This window comes from Phalacrocorax carbo, chromosome 15 (assembly GCF_963921805.1).
Source record: "Phalacrocorax carbo chromosome 15, bPhaCar2.1, whole genome shotgun sequence".
NCBI classification, from domain to species: Eukaryota; Metazoa; Chordata; class Aves; order Suliformes; family Phalacrocoracidae; genus Phalacrocorax; species Phalacrocorax carbo.
Genome location: NC_087527.1, coordinates 5,618,521 through 5,636,014, shown reverse-complemented (window position 1 = coordinate 5,636,014; position 17,494 = coordinate 5,618,521). Strand labels below are relative to the sequence as shown.

The following is a 17,494-nucleotide window of genomic DNA, read 5'->3' as shown; positions in this document are numbered from 1 at the left end:
TTTGGCAGCTCCGGTCCCCGGGAGCCCTGGGAGTCCGGCAGCCCCGGGGTCTGGCTGTTCTGGGGATTCAGCAGCTCTGGGGGTGTCCAAGAGCCCCGGGGTCTGGCAGCCTCAGGTGCCCAGCAGCCCCCAGTACCGGGAAGCCCTGGGATTCGGCTGACGGGAGGAGCCAGCACCTCCAGGTGCCCAGCAGCCCTGGGTACCCGACAGCCCTGGAGTCTGGCTGCCCAGGAGATCCGGCAGCCCCAGGTGTGCACCAGGGCTGGGATCTGGCTGTCCCAGGGCTCTGGCAGCCCCAGGCACCTGACAGCCCTGGGATCTGGTTGACCTGGGGAGCCAGCAGCTCTAGGTGCCTAACAGCCCCAGGTGGGTGATAGCTCCAGGGTCCAGCTGTCCTGGTGGTCTGACAGCTTCAAGTGCCCAGGAGTCCCTGGGAGCCCGGCAGACCCCAGGGTCTGGCTGACACGGGGATCCAGCAGCTCCAGGTGCCAGACAACCCTGATTGCCCAAGAGCCCCAGGGTCTAACTGTCCCAGGAGTCTGAGAACCCCAAATGCCCACAAGCCCTGGGATCTGGCTGTCCTGGTGGTCCAGCTGTTCTGGTCATCTGGCAGCTCCATGTTTCCAGCAGTCCCAGGTGTCCAACAGCCCCTGGACGAGACTGTGGGGAGCCAGGCAGGGACCCATGGGAGTCAAGTAGTGCCTGCAGTGGCAAGGCCAAGGGAGCATGACCCTGAACAGGGACAGAGGGGTCAGAGCAGCCACTGGCTAAACTACATAAGGACACAGCTGGAAATCAGGGAGACACACTGGGCACCTGCAGTGCTCCCACACCCCTGGCTCAGTGGGGCAGCCCAGGCAATAAGCTTACTTGGCTTGACAGTACAGCAGTACTGAATGGGCCATGGCTTCCTCGGCCACCATCCTGTGTCAGCTGGCTTTTCAGCTTAATGGTCACTGCAGGAGATGGCTCAAGCTTGCCTGAGCTATCAGGACATCTGATAGCTGTGTGGTGAAAGCACAGATGGAGGACACCCCAACCACCTCCCATGTGGTAGCATAAATGCAGCTAAATAGCTGCATCAATCTCTTGCTGAGTGCTGGCTGCATCCAAGGATCTATGGAAGGGTGTACGGTGTGCATCCCCTGCAGAGCTGGGTCTGAGGGCCACACACCTCTGGTGATTTCCTGAGGATGTGGAGCCTCCATCATACTAGGGGTGGGTTGGGCAGCATCCTTCTAGAGAGGGTTAGGGAGTCCTAGGTGGTGTCCTGAGCACATGCCCAGCCCTAGGATCCCTTCACCGAGCAAAGAGTAAATGCGTTTAGTGGCTTCTCACCACCAACATCCTTTGGTGTTTGCAGTCCATGGGACTGATGTGCACGGAAGGTTTCTCTCCTGTGTAGACAAGATGTTCCTTATGGTGAAGTCTCTGGTGGTCTTGCCAGTGGGAATGTACCTGCAAGAGAGTCTCACTGACCTCCCAATGCCCAGCCATGGGCAGTAGCTTGTGCAAAGTGCACAGATGGTTTCAAATCCACAGAACTGCCCCATGCAAACATGCATTGTTTGCATTGGCTTTCAGAGCCTGTCCCAGAAGCCACCGACAACCTGCAATTTTGACAGTCCGGATTTATAACATCCTGGTCCAGTGCCTTGCTTGGCAGGGTACAGTGAGCCCAGATGCCCTGTGGCCTTTGCATGTGTGATGCCACAGCAGGGAACAGCCAGGACTCTCCATGGCATGAAGCTGGGAAGGCGAAGCCGAGCATGTTCCTCCTTCCCACTGAGTGACATTGGCATCGGGCCACCAGTGGGGACTTGGATGGCAGTGACCATGCCTGAGATTGCCTTTTCCCCATTCCCTGTGCCATGGGTGTATTGGCACATTGTGGCCAACATTCCACTGGCAGCATGCGTGGTGCAGAGGAAAGGTTCGGTAGTTTACCCAGTATAACCCATCAGCTTTCCTTTTCAGACCTGAGCTGTCCAATGAGCTCAGGATCCCTTTTTCCCCTCTGCGGCTCCAGCACCTTTCATGTATCCCCAGTCCCCTTCTGCATGTTTGGCAGCACTTGGAAGCTTCCCCTGCTCTGCATTCCTGTCCCCCAGTTCACTCGCAGGACTTGTCTGGAGGGTGCCCAGAAACACGTGGGTGGCCCTGCCTGGCTGCACTGATGTGAGGAGTTCCCTCCGGATGACTCTCAGCCCTCGGTTGACCTAAGCATCCCTTTCTGTCTGGGAAAGTGGACTGGGGAGGGCGTTAACTCCGAAGTTAGGCAGGAAGCCAGGCTTGGCGGTCGCATCCCCATGCCTCCCCTGGCAGCTGTGCCTACCTGGAGCCGCGGCCTCGCTCCGGCTGTTTGAATAACTGGGATTCCTTTCCTACCTGCTCTCTCCATCACCTCCCCACTGTGCTGAGTGTGCCTGGTGCTCCTCTGCCCTGCTCCCAATGAGCCAGGGCAGGCTCACATCACCGCCTCTTTCCCACGCTGTTGCTTTGTGCAAGGATGCATTTGATTTTGGCTGTTTTCTGGCTTCAGTAAACAGTTTCCTCTTCCTGCAGGCAGCAGATCCCATGCTGCTCTGTTTTTATCAGGTGTAACCAACAGCAGGGCAGGGGTTGGGCTGTAGCTAGGGAGATAAGCTGGTCCCTCAGAAGATGCTGCCAGCTGGTAGCCAGAGGCTGGAGAAGCTGCTGAGGATGCGGCGGGGAGGAGGAAGGCTTTACAGTGCTCAGCGGGGTGGCATGGTCTGGGTTGGCTGGTGATGCCAGGGCTGTGTCATTGCACATCTCATGGGTATCAGCCACCCATTCTGCCTCTCCCTCTGGTCCCAGTGAGGCTGTTGCCTGTGCCAGCACCCTGCAAGCACAACTTGTTGCTTTCCATTACCATTTGCAGTTCCTTTTCCAGATTTCAGGCTGGAAATGCCCCACCAGGTGCTTGCCTCCCATTGAACTATTTTGGAAAATATCAGAGAAAAAATAAACCCCAGCACTATAGTATTTCTGAACACAAAACTGAGAATAAATACGTTGTTTTGTCGATGGTTCAAAAATCCCTGCAGCTGTTTCAGCAGGCAGGACTGCACGGCAGGGCAGTGGGGAGTCATACGATATGAGGCGCTTGTCACCATCCTGCTGGGACGCGGCCAGGCTCTGCTCCTTGGAAGAAGCCCCTGCTCACGTGTGTGCTTGGGCTTCTCACAGCATTTGAGCACAAGGCTGCCGAGACGGTTTCTACAAGGATATGGGCTCTTTTCCCTTGCAACTCCCCCTGCTGCTGTAGCCAGCATCCTTGCAAGCAAGCATGCTGCAGCACAGGCTACCGGCGTACACACCACTGTTCCACGCCTCCCTTTTCTTTGGGACAAGCAGAAAGAGGCTTCCAGCAGCAAGAGCTAAAACTGAGTAAGGTCAGGAAAGCCTGAGATATAGGGAGGGTTTGGTTGGATCAATACACCCAGAAATAAAAGGAGCTGTTGCTGTGTTCTGGTTGAACATGGATAAAAGTTGCTGGGAACGGGGATTTGGGGTGTTTCAAGGGCATCCAGTGTGCTGGGTAGACAGGAGGCAGCACCCTGCACCCTGATCCCATACACAGCCCCTGCAAACAGCAGCACATTCACTGTAGAGACATGCTTCAGAGCTGCCTGGAGGTGCACAAGTCCTTTCTGTCCTGGAAAGAGGGCTGGGAAGAGGGTTAACTCCAAAAAAGGGGGGTCAAGAGGGGCCATGTACAGATACATGCAGCTGCTGGCATGGAAGCTGCAACACCTGCTCCTGCAGTAGCTATGCAGGTGGCCAGGGGTCTTTGCAGAAGCTTGCAGCAGAAAATGGCTGCTCATGTATCCAGGCAGCCCTGGGTCCAGCCACACTGTCAGAGCCCAGGCCACAGGCCTATCCCCTCTCCTCCCCACAATACTAGGAGCCTGGGTACTGCCTGCTCTGGCACTGCTTTTAAATACCAGCAGCCCTGGCCCCATGCTCCAGCCATGCTTGCTGCACCTCCAGGTGTTTTTAAGGCATGGGAGTATCAGCTAGAGAAAAAGGCAGTAGGTGAACACCTCTGGAAAGCCTCAACTTCACTGCTTTGGCTCAGGTCTCTTGCCAGAAGCAGAGAGAACAAACCAGGGGAAAAGGAGATGCTGCCTTACAGACGCTCATGGTCCTGCAGAGCCCAAAATGAGCCCAGAAGAAACTGTCCCTAATTCGAGGCAGCGAGCCTGCAGTGTGCATGTCCCCCAGAAACATCTCAGGGTGGGAGAGGCTCTCTCCCAGCTGCTGCTCTCCCTCCCCCCATGAGCAGCACAGTGCTGGGGGCAGCTGAGGATGCTCCAGGGCTCCCAGCTCTCCCCAAGCCCATCACAGACAGCTCCACAGCTTCCCCATTCCCAGGCCCCAAGGAAGTTTGGTCTCACTCAGTGCAGCCAGTCTCTGGCTCCTTTCCCCTGGCCCCAGCTCAGGCCAGAGCATGCAGCTGGAGGGGGCTGAGAGCAGGCACTAACTACTGGTCTGAGACCAGAGTAGTGAAGCAGAGCCCAGGGCAGCAGCTGCCCAGTAACTCCAAGAGAGAGACAGGAGCAAGAACAGTTATGATTTAATCATCACCATTCTCTGCAAATCCAGTGTATGGCAGAGCCAAGCTGTGGTCCGGCTCCCGGTGCTCCCATGTGGCCACCACCCCTGCCCACAGCAGACCTGGTCCAGCACCAGAACTGGGGACTGCAGGCAGGGCAGGAACAGTATGCAGATGGGGCTGGCCAGCACCTCTCACCCCTCCTGCCCCACTAGCTCTGTGCTTGAGGACGGACAACCTCAGGCAGCTTTGGCTCTGGGGCGGGGGCAAAGCCTGGTCCTGCCCAGGAGCTGCCCAGCTCCGGTCTGTGCAAAGCTGGTGAGCAGCCAGGTAGTGGCTGCCCTGGGACAGGCAGCAGTGACTCATCTGACCCCTGCCCAGTGACAGCGGAGGAGCTTTTGCTGAGGCTGCCCTGGACCCAGTCCCATGGCACGAAGCAGGCAGTGAAATCTCCCCATGCAATCCTACGAGGGGAAAACCCTAGGACAATGGTCACTGAAATGAGGAAAGACTGGCAGGGGAGCCCCAGCATCCCCCCAGAGACAGCCCAGGGCAAGCACAGCCCAAGACCCTCTGGGCTGGAGGAGGGACAGCCCTCAGGACAGTGCCAGCTAGGGCAACCCTACAGTAGCGACCTCCAGAAGGTGAATGTGGTTCAAACAGCAACAAGGACACTTCCCCACCCAGTGCAAAGGGTGCTGGGGCAGGGGGATGTGTGTGTGGAAAACTGCAGCAGAACTAGGACGAGGAACAGCAGTAGTGGTTATAGGTGAAGGCACAAGAGACCCTGGGCTGGATGCCACAGCTGGGGTTAGTGGCTGGGGCTGAAGAGGCTGCCTGCAAGGAGCCGCCTCTTGAGCTCCCTCCAGAGAAGGTCCCGCTCCCGGTTTGCCCTCTGCACAAAGCCCCTGTTCTCCTGGGCTCTCCGGGACAGGTAGGGCAGCACCTCATTCACCGGGCCATAGGGCACATACTTGTAGACAGGGAAGCCAGCCTGACCTGGAAGGAGAGAGGGGCAGGTCAGAGAAGTACCAAGAAAGGAAAAGAATGGAAAAAAGAAGAAAAAAAAAAAAAGGAAAAAGGGGGGACAAGAAGGAAAAAAGCAGGGGGGAGGAAAAGAGGCAATAAAAATTAAGGGGAAAAAAGTAAAAAAGCCTCCCTTACCCCCAGCTCTCCCATGCCCCTTGGGCTGTGCCAACGGAGAGAGGGGTTGCAGTGGCCGGAGGCTGTGGTTGAGCACTGGGGAGGGGAAGCCTGGGAGTGGCCCCCGCCAGACGTGGCCAAGCCTGCCCGGGTGCGGGGGCGCGGCTGCGCGTCCCTCCCCAGCTCAGCACGGGGAGCTTGAGAACACACGGGGGGAGCAGGCTAAGGTCACCAGGAGCCCTGGGAATGTCGGCAGCCAGGGCCAGGCCAATTCAAGAAGCATTCAACCAGAAACATCAAGTTAACACATTTTTCCAGCATGACCAGAGGAGGTTGCAGACAGGCAGCCAAACCCCGCTTGTGAGGGGAACTCCAGGACATAACAGCATCCACGCTGGACAACTGCCCAGTCTGCCTCCTGCCGCTCTCCTGGCCTCGGGTCTCCACTCCGGACACTGGTGCAGGCAGGAGGATCAGTCCCTGGCCTGAGCTGGGCTACCTGGACCCTTGCACATCCCTCTGTCCGGGCCCCCGGGAGCTCTGCTCCACTGCCTGGGCCAGTGGCAGAGGAGAGGACAAGGTCACACAAGAGCCTTTTGCCACCCCGCTAGTGGGGAGCCCAGGACTTGGTGTGCACCTCCAGCGGAGAAAAGCAGCACTCCCAGACCAAGAAGGTACAAAAGGGGTTTTCCTGTCTGCCAGGACCCATCTCTGCCCCACCTACAACTCTCAATCTCAGCGTGTAATCCGAAGCGGGAATCTCCCGGCCCAGCCATCACGGTCTCATGGGACCTCCAGGAGACAGATGTGATTCTCCATCTGGATCTTCCCCAAACCCCATGCAGGGGGTCACAGCACCCCACAGAGCTAGGGAAGAGGCAACAAGGCACTGTCCTCGGCCAGTCCTGCTCTGACAGACCCCCATAGCCTGGCCCCATCCACCCTTTGGACCCCACAGCACCTGCTTAGGGAGATCTCAGGGGTCAAGGTGTACTCATGCTCCACCTGCCAAGCCCCCCTGCTCCCAGTACTCACCCAGGGGGAAGGTGATCTGGTCACACATGCCCAGCAGCTGCCCAAAGTACACCTTCTTCTCTGAGGGATGGATCCCAAGCTCCATCATCCTGCAAGCCAAGCCTCAGCATTAGGGAGGAGTAGAGACAGCAGAGCATGCAGGGGCAGCACCATCCCACCAGAGGAGCGGGGATTATCTCCAAGTGCAACAGCATGGCACTGACCACGTCCCAGATGGATACTGGGATGCAATGATTTGAGGGATTTGTATTTAAAACAGCCTCTGGGCTGGGCCATGGGGCCAGCTCTGCAGCTGCTGTGGGCTACGATGCTGCACCCCAGCTCCAAGACCCAGCTGAAACCCTGAGCACTAGATGGGAGCTAGGATTCCATTGGGTGAGCAGAGGAGACATGACAAGCCACAGCACATCTCACTGCAGCTCTGCCAGCCTCCCACATCCCCTGAGCCCCCAGTCCCTGCCGTACAATACTGCCTCCCCAGCACCCACCTGCGCAGGGTGAACTTCACCGTGTCCTCATTGTGAGATGCCACCATCACGTTGGCTTTCCGGCTGTGCTTGATCTCCTCCAGGATGTAGTCCAGACACCTGTAGGACGGTACAGGACTGTGTGGTGAGGCTGCCTGAGCCTATGCCTGGTGGGGCGGTAGGGAGGAGCATGGCTGGGGCTGTACCCTACCTGTGGTACATCTCATTGGTCTTCTCATAGGTGGGGTTAATGGGATCCTCATAGCCAATCTGGGCTGCCCTCTCCCGCTCCTGCTCCATGTAGGCACCGCGGACCAGCTTGGTGCCAAAGTGCCAGCCCTCCCGGCGAGACAGCTCCACATCCACTGTCACATTGTCATAAGCCTCCTGGGACCAGATGGAAGAAAGAGCAAAGGGTCATCACGCCAGTGCCACCTTCCCCCTGCGCCTCCAGCCAGCCAGCCCTGGAGTCGTGCCACTGCAATGCTGTGGCTTCAGGAGCCAAGGTCCCCATCCGGCTGCTCCCGCAGATCCTTCCTGCCCAGCCTCCTTGCTGGACCTCACCTTCAGGTAGCACTGGTAGGTGTTGAAGATGATTGCCCGATCCCTATTGAAGCGGCGCTGCATCTCCAGGGTAAGGCGGCTGATAGCTGGCTGGAAATAGCTCTGCTCTGCATCCACCATCAGCCTCACGCCCTTCTCTGTGGCTCTCTGGGGTGGTGAACAACATGCAGGTTGGTCTGATGGGGCCACTTGCTATGCACCTTTTCTCTCTGTGGTGGTGCCTGTGTCCAGCTGCCCCAGACCCAGCACCCCCTGACCTTGGCAAGGATATCCATCCGCTGCAGCATCCGCTTCATCTGCAAATCCTCCTCCTCAGTAAAGCGCGAGAGCAGAGGCTCCAGCTGCCCAGTCTGAAACGAGAACAGCTTGTGGCACCCTGCCTGCCTGCAGCCAGCCCTGCCCACAGGAGACAGAAACCTGCACCAGGGAGGCACGTGTTGGTGGCCAAAGGCAACGAGGAGGTGAACAATACAGAGGGACGAGTCCTTGCAGCACCCTAGCCTTGGTGCAGCAGCAGGGGACCAGAACAGGGGACAGGGACAGGCTGCCCTGCACTGGCAGTGCCCTCTCTGCAGGGCCACTCCAGGTGTGGCAGAGATGGGTACCCACCTGCATGTTGGGGATGAGCAGCAGCTTCGAGAGCTTGGTGCGGCTGTCGATCAGGCTGTTCCAGTCTAGCAGGTCCACAGTGCTGGGAAGAGAAAGCCAGGTCTATACTAGTGTCTTGCAGGTGCAGAGGGGTCTCTACCAGCTCCTGACCCCTACCAGCAAGCCAGGTGCACAGCACTGCCACCCTGACCCATCTTGCACCTCCACCCAAACCTCATCTCTGCTTGGTTGCCGTGCTGAGCCAGTGCTGGCCTTTGGAGACCTCTCCTTGCTGCTGCCCCATTGCCCCAGGAACAGGGACAAGGTTCCCCAGCATCCCCACCCCACAGAACCCCCCAGACTACAGGCAGCTTACCCGCTTACACCCAGGTTCTCGCCTGTGAACCAGTGCTGGCTCTCTGCCTTGGTTGCGATGCCGAGGCTGGCCAGGGCCTCCTGCCACCAAAAGGAAAATCAGTGCCAAGGGGCTACAGGTGCCTTGTGCTCCAGGCTCAGAGGTGTCACAGGTCAGGGCTGCTCTGGGATCCCTATGGCCACCTCCAGCAGCACAGCTTCCTCCCTCAGAGATCACCTGCCTCACCTGCAGCTTCTCCGCCTCCAGCTTCATCTCCAGCACTGCCCGCCCAGCCTGGCCCTGTTCTGCAGCCATTTGATGGAAGAACCTCCGCCACTTCACCAGCACCTCCGAGAACTGCAGCTGCAGGGACAGAGCTCAAGGTGAGACACCCAGACTGGAGCCCAGCTGGCTCGGAGCCTCCTGCAGTGCAGGCTCTGCAGGATCGTGCCCAGCCTGAGGCAGACCCTGACGCTGTAGCGGGGAACCTTGGCCAAGCAGAGGCCAAGCCTAGCAGTACAGACCCCGCCATGCCCTCAGTCTGGGAACTCTGAACTTCTGAGCTCTTCACATGTCTCCAGAAGTTGAGGCAGGGTTACCAGGGTGGTCTCAGGCACACAGGGGACAGCCTGTTGGTGCCCACTCCTCTCTGCCATCAGTAGAGAGGCCACTGCAGCAAGCCTGACACCCCAGAGCACCTACCCTGAGATGCATCACCTGTGGCCCTGGCTCTGACCCACCTTGCCTTGATCACAGCCCTAGCACTCACCAGGAACTGAGGTCTGCCCAGCGCCGTCAGCTTGATGGCTGAGAAGCCGTCCTCTGAGCTGCCACCTGCATGGAGCCACAAAGACAGAGCTCACCCAACAGGCAGGGTGCTCGGGCAGAAAGGAGGCACCCAAGATACAGGGATGGGCTGCAGGGTCCCTGCAGTCCCCAGGAACAGTGGGGCTGCTCAGGACACATGGAACACTTACCTGAGGCATCAATGCAGCGGAGGAACGTCTCCATGTGCTGGTCACACTTGGCCTCATCAGCGTAGAAGTATGTACGGGCACTGATGACCCCACCACGGCGATCCCCAAATCCCCGATGAGCTCGGTACTGCTTCTCCCTTTGCTCTGCTCCTGGGGTGGAAGAGGGTGGAGATGGGCCAACACAGCCCTGCTGAGCTCCTACAAGCCTCCCTGGGAGCTTCTGCCATGGGTGCAGGGAAGAAGGGCTCTGTCTTGGATCTCAAAAGAGCCCCCAAGGGCTGCAATGTGCCCTGCCTGCTCTGTTGCCCAAGCAGGAGCTCAGCCTTGCTGAGGTGCAAAGTTGGCCAAGAACCAAGATATTCTTCATCCAGCTTGTTTTTCGAGGCTGTGGGAGCTGGGTCCTTCCCCCATACTAGGCCTGCAGTGCCCAGATCAGCTGGACCTTCAGGCTATCTCCTATCAACAGGAGAGGCTGGGTCACTCACCTCCCATCTCCTTCTCGGCTGCAGAGGTGCAGGAGCTAAGAAGAGAAACAGGGAAGATAAGGGCCAGGTCAGCAACCCCCCACAACCCCAAACTGATGGCCAGGGCAGCTCCAAGGCTCCTGCACTGCCAGCCCGGTGTTGGACCCTGCTCTTCCCTCACCATCCCATCACCAATGAATCAAATGCTGCTCAGCATGAGCTCCACAGGCTAGTCAGATACCCCAAACCCACTCATGGAAGGCAATGGGGTTTCAACATCCAGGCAAGAGTTACCCGGAAGCCCTGAGGCAGCACAGGAAGGATCCTCTGTCCCAGGATCCAGAGCTGCTCTCAAACAACCCACCCTACAGCAAGGACAAGATCAGCCCTAGTGGGGCTGGGTGCTCTGTTTCTAACCACACCAGCCCAGTCCTCACTGTGGTGGAGCGCTAAACCTCGTCCCAACACCTCCCCACCCTACAAGCACCAGTGGCCAGACCATGAAGCAAGGAGCTCCTCTAGACCCATGGCACATAGCCATAGGATGCCCTGCTACAGCTCAGCTGCCCCATACTCCTCTGTGCCCTGGCATTAGCCAACAACTCGCAAACAAGGTCTCAGCTTCAACTCCAGCTGACCTCAGATGTAATTTCAAGTCCAAGCTCTTTGCCACCGAGATAACAGGGCTCCGACAGCCCAGGGGGCCACTGGCCAAGTCACAAGATCCTACTTGAGCTTGAGCAGATAAGCCTTCTTGCTGACACCCTAAATCAAACCTGCAGACCCAAGGTCTCACCCAGGAACACTGCCAGCCCCTGGAGAGCAGCCCTGAGCTACAGCAGAGCCATCTCCTCCAGGAGATCTCTGCCTTGGAGTCACTGCCCCAAAATTAGCCATGCCCATCAATGGGGAAGCACACTGCGAGGCAAGCAGCAAAGCCACCTGGCTAGAGCCAGAGGACTTGCACAAGAGAGCAGCAAGGCACATGGCACAGTCCCAGAACATGTTCTCCCACATGGAAACCCTGTGACAGGGATTAGGGGCTGCTGGAAGCACAAACAAGCAGAGACAAGCCCTTCCCTCCTTCTCCCTGGAGCCAGGAACAGCCCCACATTGATCGAAGTGCAGCAAAGCCTGTCATGAACCAGGGCAGGAGCAGCTGGAGCTCATGGGGAGCAGCAGGCACCACGTCTGATCGGCAATTTTGCTACCCTGAAGACAGGTCAAGAAGCCTTCTGCCCCTGAATACAGAGGGTGGAGGAAAGGAAGGAGGAGACATCATACACTGAGGGATGGGATGTGATAGCAAAGCCCACGGTGGATGGAAGGTCCCCTCAGAGCAGGCTGTGTGGTGCAGGGGAAGGCTTCAGCTGGACACGCTGCTGGGACTCTGAGGGCATGTCAGAAGAGACAGGTCCTGCAGGCAGGTCCCAGCCATGGCACAGCAGGGCAGCTCTGAACCCCAAAGCACGCCTTACCTCCAATATCTGAGATGCTGGTGGCAAGTGGCACAGAGCAAAGCCTCCTCTGACCTACCCAGCGTGAATGCACACAACTAAATTAGCAAACAGCACCCTTGAATTTGAAGTGCTTTGCACTCCAGACAAACACACCCTCTCCAGCAGCATTCCTGCTGCATGACTGCGCTGAGCCCTTCATCCCCATGGGGGTGGGGGTGGCATTCAAATCAGTGCCATGGTGCTCCCTTTACTGTTCTGCATCAAGCAAAATAAAAGAAGCTCCTTCCAGCTGAAGAAATAGCTCTTCCTGGATATCATCTGCTTTCTTTGCAATATTAATCTTGGCCAGCAAAGCTATTCCTACACCAACCAAGTGCCACTTAACCCAGCTTATACCTGGCCACCCCTTCTGCAAACCCAGAGCGAGTCTCCCAGGGCAGGACACTTCTCCAGGCACTGTCCAAACACTTCTGGCAAGCTGTAACCACAAAGGAGCCACCTGCAAGGCACACTTGGTACCTGGGAGGTCACAGTCCCCCAAAGCATGCACAAACCAAGCCCCCCAGGTGCTGCAAAGCAGGTTATGAAGCCTCAATGCAGCCTACTGGATTGCTGGGAAAGGTAATCCAGCTGACACAATAGACGTGGGCTTTCAGGAAGTTTTTGATCAGGCTCAAATAAGCTGTCTCTCGGAGAACCAAAAACGTCCCCTTGTCAGAAAAAAGTAGGCAATAATCCATTTTGCCCTGGAGGTTACCAGGAAGGTATCACAAGCACAGCATATTTGCTTTGCTCATCAGCAGATGGGTCTGGCAGGGGGGATGAGGGAACACTAGGGAGAAGCTGTCCCTGAATTACCACATACAAAGAAAAACCCACGGTCACATGAAGCCCAGACCAGAGCTATGGGTGATGCTTAGAACCCTGCAGGTAGGAATAAAGCAAAACTCTTGGCAGAAGACAGTCCTTCAAGCCTGCCCCATGCCTGAGTTGCCAGCACACACCAGTCCGGGACCACTGCAGGACCTCCTCGCACAGCTAAACAGAAACTACCCTGTGATGCCAGCGACCCACAGCTCATGCAGGCAGAGCACTGGGCATGGGTGGCAGCAGGAGGAGAAGGGGAGGCAGTGGCTCTGGGAGGCTGACTGGCCAGGCTAGATTGTAATCCCATGTTGGGGCAGATATCAGGTGTCCGCACGAGAAAACTCAAGAGAGCGAAATCCACATGCTGCATGGCAGAGCCATTCAGGGTGTCTGACAGCACTCATGGGCAGGATTGTCCTTCCCCATGTTAGCACAACCCCAGCCCATTTCCTGGCTCAGGATGCCCATGGGCCAGCAATGGCCCCAAGGCTGCAAAGGGACCACAACCACCTCCGCTATGGAGGGGTCCTTGTTTCCCTCCACAGGGAGCAGAAGCCCCTGACCAGGCGCAGCACTGCCCCTCCACACCCCACCCAGGGCTGCACCCATCCCAGCGCCCCCATCCCACACGCCGCCCCAGGAGCAGAGCAGCACCCAGGCTCTGCTGCCTGCAAGACACCTTCTCCAGCTGTGTCACCATGACCTGGCAGCAGCCTTCAGCACACGGCCAAGGACTCCTGGGACAAGCTGGCAAAGCTCTGGACGCCAGCCCGAGCAGGGCAGGGCAGGTATGAGCCTGCAGCAGGCAGGATAAGCCAGTGCCTACCCACATTGCATTGCTGTTTCCAACCAGAAAGCCTGTTACAAGGAGCAGGAAGGGCCCATCGCTGGGGAGGAAAGGGCACTTCCCCTGCTGTTACCGCCAGCTTGCTCCAGAGGAACAGGCTGCACTGGTCAGCCCAGCACGGCTGCCTGCAGGAGCTATGCCTGGGGGAACAACAGCAGATAGCACCAGGAGGCCAAAAAAACTGCTGGCTGGGTCTGGTTTGTACCTCTGCTTCCCGGCTGGCAGCGGGGTAAAGCCCCAGAGCACTCACTGGAGGGAAGGATGCAGCTCCCAAGTCCAGCAGCCACAAGCCATGGACTGTTCACCCCTCTCAACCACACACAGTCCAGCTTGGCACCACCCCGGCAGAAGTGCTGGTAATTTGGGTTTTGCCCCCAAACAGAGCCAAGGAGGACCCAGCGCGATGCTTGGCATGGGCCAGGGTCCAACGCAGCCCTTCCAGTGCCACCCACACCTCCCCTGGGCTTTGCCCCTGCTTCGTGACATCACTGGGTGACTGCCAGGACAGTATTTTTTCCCCTGCCTATTTGATGCAGAAAATCCCACTGGGCACGGGGCTCAGATCCTTTCTCAGGATTTTTTATCTGAAAGATCTTTCAGGACCTTTGCCAAGCTTTCCTAGGTGGGAATGACCCACGCAGCACAGGCAGAACTCACATAGCAGGGAGTCCCTTGCAAGCAACCCCAAAATCTGCTCTGGGGGGCCTAGTATAGCTCACAGACCACAGACACGCCACCATGAGCGGGCAGGATACAGGTGCAAGCAGAGCCTGTCCACGAAAGCCCTCAGTGGTCAACCGCAGGATGCGCTCAGCACAGGCACAGCCCTGCAGCACTGGAACCACCAGCTCAGCTGTGTCATGCCAGGGGCCAGCTCAGCTCCACTGGGATGCTGAGCAACGGGCCCAGACCATGGCTACATGCCCAGGGAAGAAAACTGCCAATCCTGAAAACACCGCTGCTGTGCACCTTCAAAAGAGCCATAGCCCGTGGAGGGGAATAAGAGGGGTATTTTGAAGCTTTTACATTTAAAAAAGTGCAGTTTGCAGCTCAGTCAGCAATGGGCTGGGCTGGGTGCAGTCCTGCCTCCCCCTGTGCAGCTCTCACACCAGTGCTGCCCTCACAAGCTGCCCAGTCCTGCCATGGATGGGCAGGACATTCACACTGGTAGATAATTCTAGCAGCAACAGTGAGCGGCAAGCCGAGTGTCCCTGATAAGCAGCAGCTAGGTGGGGAGCAGAGATAAGGCTCCTGGCGCCAGCTAGGAAGAGTCCAGTGGCAGCACCTGCATCACTGCACCAACCCAAAACCACACTTGCAAATCACCCCCAAAAGATGTTTCAGCTGTTATTTTTAACACCACGCAACAAGTGTGCGGCGGCAAAGGGGGAACACGGCGCTGTGACAGCCTTGCCTGGGGGAGCGCTGCATCCCCAGCCTGCACCCTCTGGCAGGGCCACCCTTCTGCTGGGTGGGGGGGACACTGCCCACCCTGGTGACTGTGGGGTGCCAGCCAGCGGCCCATCGATCGGGTGAGCAGAGCCACCCAAAACCGGAGCCTGAATAGTGGAAAGTTACTGGCAGCTTTGGGCCGGTGCCTGCCCTTGGCAGAGAGCAGGCGGCAGGGAAGGCTGCCCGGGGTGGGGGAGCCAAATGTGGGAAGGGGGTGTGACTTGGGGGGGGAGCACATCGGCTGGAGAGGGGTGGAAATGGTGAGGGGCAGCACCCCAGTGTGTGTACGGGGCAGCAGCCTGGGGGGCAGCAAGGGGAACAGAGGGGAGCAGCACCCCAGCGTGTTTGGGGAGGATGGAGGGGCGGCACCGGGGGGCGGCGGCCGGGCGGGGGGGGGGGGTGGGTGGGAACGCAGCGGGAGGCGGGACCGTGACGCGCGGCAACTCCGGCGCCGCAGCCAATGGGAGCGGGGGGGATGGGCGGGCGCAGCCAATAGCGGAGCGGCCAAGTCCCGCGCCCGGCGCGCACGCCGCGCCGCGCCGTCCCGCTGCCGCCTCCCCCGCCGCGGCCTCGCACTCACTCCAGCTCCTTGCGCTCGGCCTCCTCGGCGCTCAGGTCCTCCTCCACGCTGTAGTCCAGCACGGCGCCCACGCCGAAGGCCTGGTTCCGCCGGATGAGCGGTTTGATGGCCTCCTGGTCCTCCCCGGCCACGAACTGCCCGTAGAACGTCATCTTCATCAACCGCTCGAACAGCGCCTGCCCCAACACCCGCTGGCACAGCTGCAGCAGCTGCGGGACAACGACAGCTCAGTGCCCCACCGACCGGGCACCCTGCCCGCAGCAGACCCCCAGCCCCCCGAACAAGAGCTCCGCAGGACCTGGATCGGCACCCCTCACCCCCCCCCCCCCCCGGAAGGGCGGGCCCCCCTCCCGGTCCGGGACCGGAGCGGGTAGCTCCCCCCGCCCCGAGACGCGCATCCTCATCCCTCCCCGGAGCGCGCAGCCCCTCCCCCCCCGCCCGGCGCCCCACCCAGAGGGGGGAACCCTCCTGCTCGGGACTGCCCTCCCACCCCCCGGGCGGGGTCCGGCGACCCCCGCCACCCACCTCCCTGTTGTGCTCCACGAGCGGCCCGACCGCGCACAGCCCCAGCACCAGCAGCCCGCGCAGCAGCTCCGCGCTGCTCTTGCTGCGGAACGCCTCCCGCGGGTCCTCGAAATCCACGACGGGCGGCGGCGGCCCCCGCTGCTCGCCCCGCGGAGGCGGCGGCGGCGGCACCGGCCGGGCTCCCCTGCCGGCCACCGGCGGCGGCGGAGCGGCCCCGCGGGGCGCGGTGGCGGGCGCGGAGCGCGGGCGGCGGGGGGCGCCCAGGCGGGCGGCGGCGGCGCGGAGCGCCCGGGCCGCGCTCGGTAGAGCCATGGGCACGGCGGGGCTGCGTGATCCGCGCCGCCGCCTTAAGTACCGCCCGCCTGGCACCGCCCCGCGGGGCTCCCCGCCGACACGGCCGCGCCCGCCGGGCCGCCGCTCCGCTCCGCCCCGCGGCCCGGCTTTGCACCGGCACCGGCAGCACCGTGCCGGGCGCGGGCCGTGTCTCGCAGCCCCCAGCCCGGTGCCTTCCCCGTTCCCATCCCCTCGGAGCGGCCCTCCACGGGGGCGCACCTCTTCCGAGGAGCCCCGGGGAGGGCGTAGAGGGGCAGGGGTGGCCCGCGGGGAGCCCCGTGTGAGGCTCCCTGTCCCCTTGGAGCAGTACCAGGGAGGGCCGGGGTAGGGCGGGGAAGCCCTATGCCCTTGGAATAGGCCTGGGGAGGGGCGAAGGGAGAACCCCCAAGCCCTTGGATGAGCCCCAGGGAGAGCTATGGAGGTCCCAAGGGAGCCCTGAAATAGTCCCTATCTCACAGGATGGGCCCTGAGGGGAGCATGGGGCCAACCCTGCAGGGCCAAGGGACTCCTGACCTCTTAGAGCAGCCCCAGGGACCATCAAAGGGTGCCCCAAAAGGGTCCCTGTCCTCTCGTAGCAATCACTGGGGCAGGCTGTGGCACGTCCAGCCCACAGAACTGGGAGGCCCGTGGGGAGGGTATCTCAGACCCAGGGGAAGCGTCATGGGAGAGATGTTGCAAGCCCCTGTGCTTGTTCCTCATAGTCTGTGCATGAACAATTTGGCGGTTTCCGCTGAATCCTCCTTTGTTTGGTCAGGGTTCATGGGTGCTGGGGTGCTTGGGGTGCCTTGAGCCAGCAGACCAGCTCCCTCTCCGTGACCGTGTGCCCCGCTGTGTGCCCCCTCTATGCCCACTGGTCCAGGCCCAGTTCGCAGCGGCTCCCGGAGGGTGGCTCCGGGCTGCTGCAGACCTGCCCAAACCCAGCGCCTCAGCGACATCTTGCGCCCGGGGACGCTCAGCGCAGGCAGCATCGCCCAGGCGGGGTTTGCTGCGGTGCGAAACCACGTCCCGAGTGGGGAGGAAGAGCTCGAAGCTTTGCAGCAGGTGCGATGCAAGACTTTTCTTTTCCAAAGCAACGCCCAGCACAGCAAACTGTAACCGATGTGAGTCTGGCCCTGTCTGGATGACGTACAGCTACCACAGGGCCAGCGGTACAGGAAAAATTAGTTACAGCAAATGTTTTTTCCTCCATGTCCCAGCACTGACATTGCTGTGACTAGCAAGGTTCCTTGAGCTCATTTGCAAGGTTTCCTTTTGGGAC

At 59.7% G+C, this 17,494-nt stretch overlaps 1 protein-coding gene across 1 annotated transcript; it reads right to left on the bottom strand.

Moving 5' to 3' along the window:
* Positions 1-4,584: 4,584 nt before the first annotated feature.
* On the bottom strand, positions 4,585-16,219 carry PRODH (proline dehydrogenase 1). Its single transcript, XM_064465965.1, has 14 exons — positions 15,904-16,219; positions 15,379-15,587; positions 10,194-10,228; positions 9,709-9,858; positions 9,501-9,565; positions 8,978-9,094; positions 8,753-8,832; positions 8,398-8,479; positions 8,046-8,138; positions 7,789-7,935; positions 7,436-7,611; positions 7,246-7,344; positions 6,758-6,846; positions 4,585-5,578 (listed from the first exon to the last, which is right to left on the bottom strand). The coding sequence occupies exons 1-14, from the start codon at positions 16,213-16,215 to the stop codon at positions 5,391-5,393; spliced, it is 1,842 nt and encodes a 613-aa protein (XP_064322035.1). The 5' UTR covers positions 16,216-16,219; the 3' UTR covers positions 4,585-5,390.
* Positions 16,220-17,494: the final 1,275 nt, after the last annotated feature.

Bases quoted from the DNA above. Each gene is read 5' to 3' on its own strand.
- PRODH (XM_064465965.1), bottom strand. From the start codon at position 16,215: ATGGCTCTACCGAGCGCGGCCCGGGCGCTCCGCGCCGCCGCCGCCCGC. The intron at 9,095-9,500 runs GTGAGTGCTAGG...CTGTCCCTGCAG, and splicing joins TGGGCAGACCTCAGTTCCTG to CTGCAGTTCTCGGAGGTGCT. The intron at 5,579-6,757 runs GTGAGTACTGGG...CTCTCCTTCCAG, and splicing joins CCAGATCACCTTCCCCCTGG to GTCAGGCTGGCTTCCCTGTC.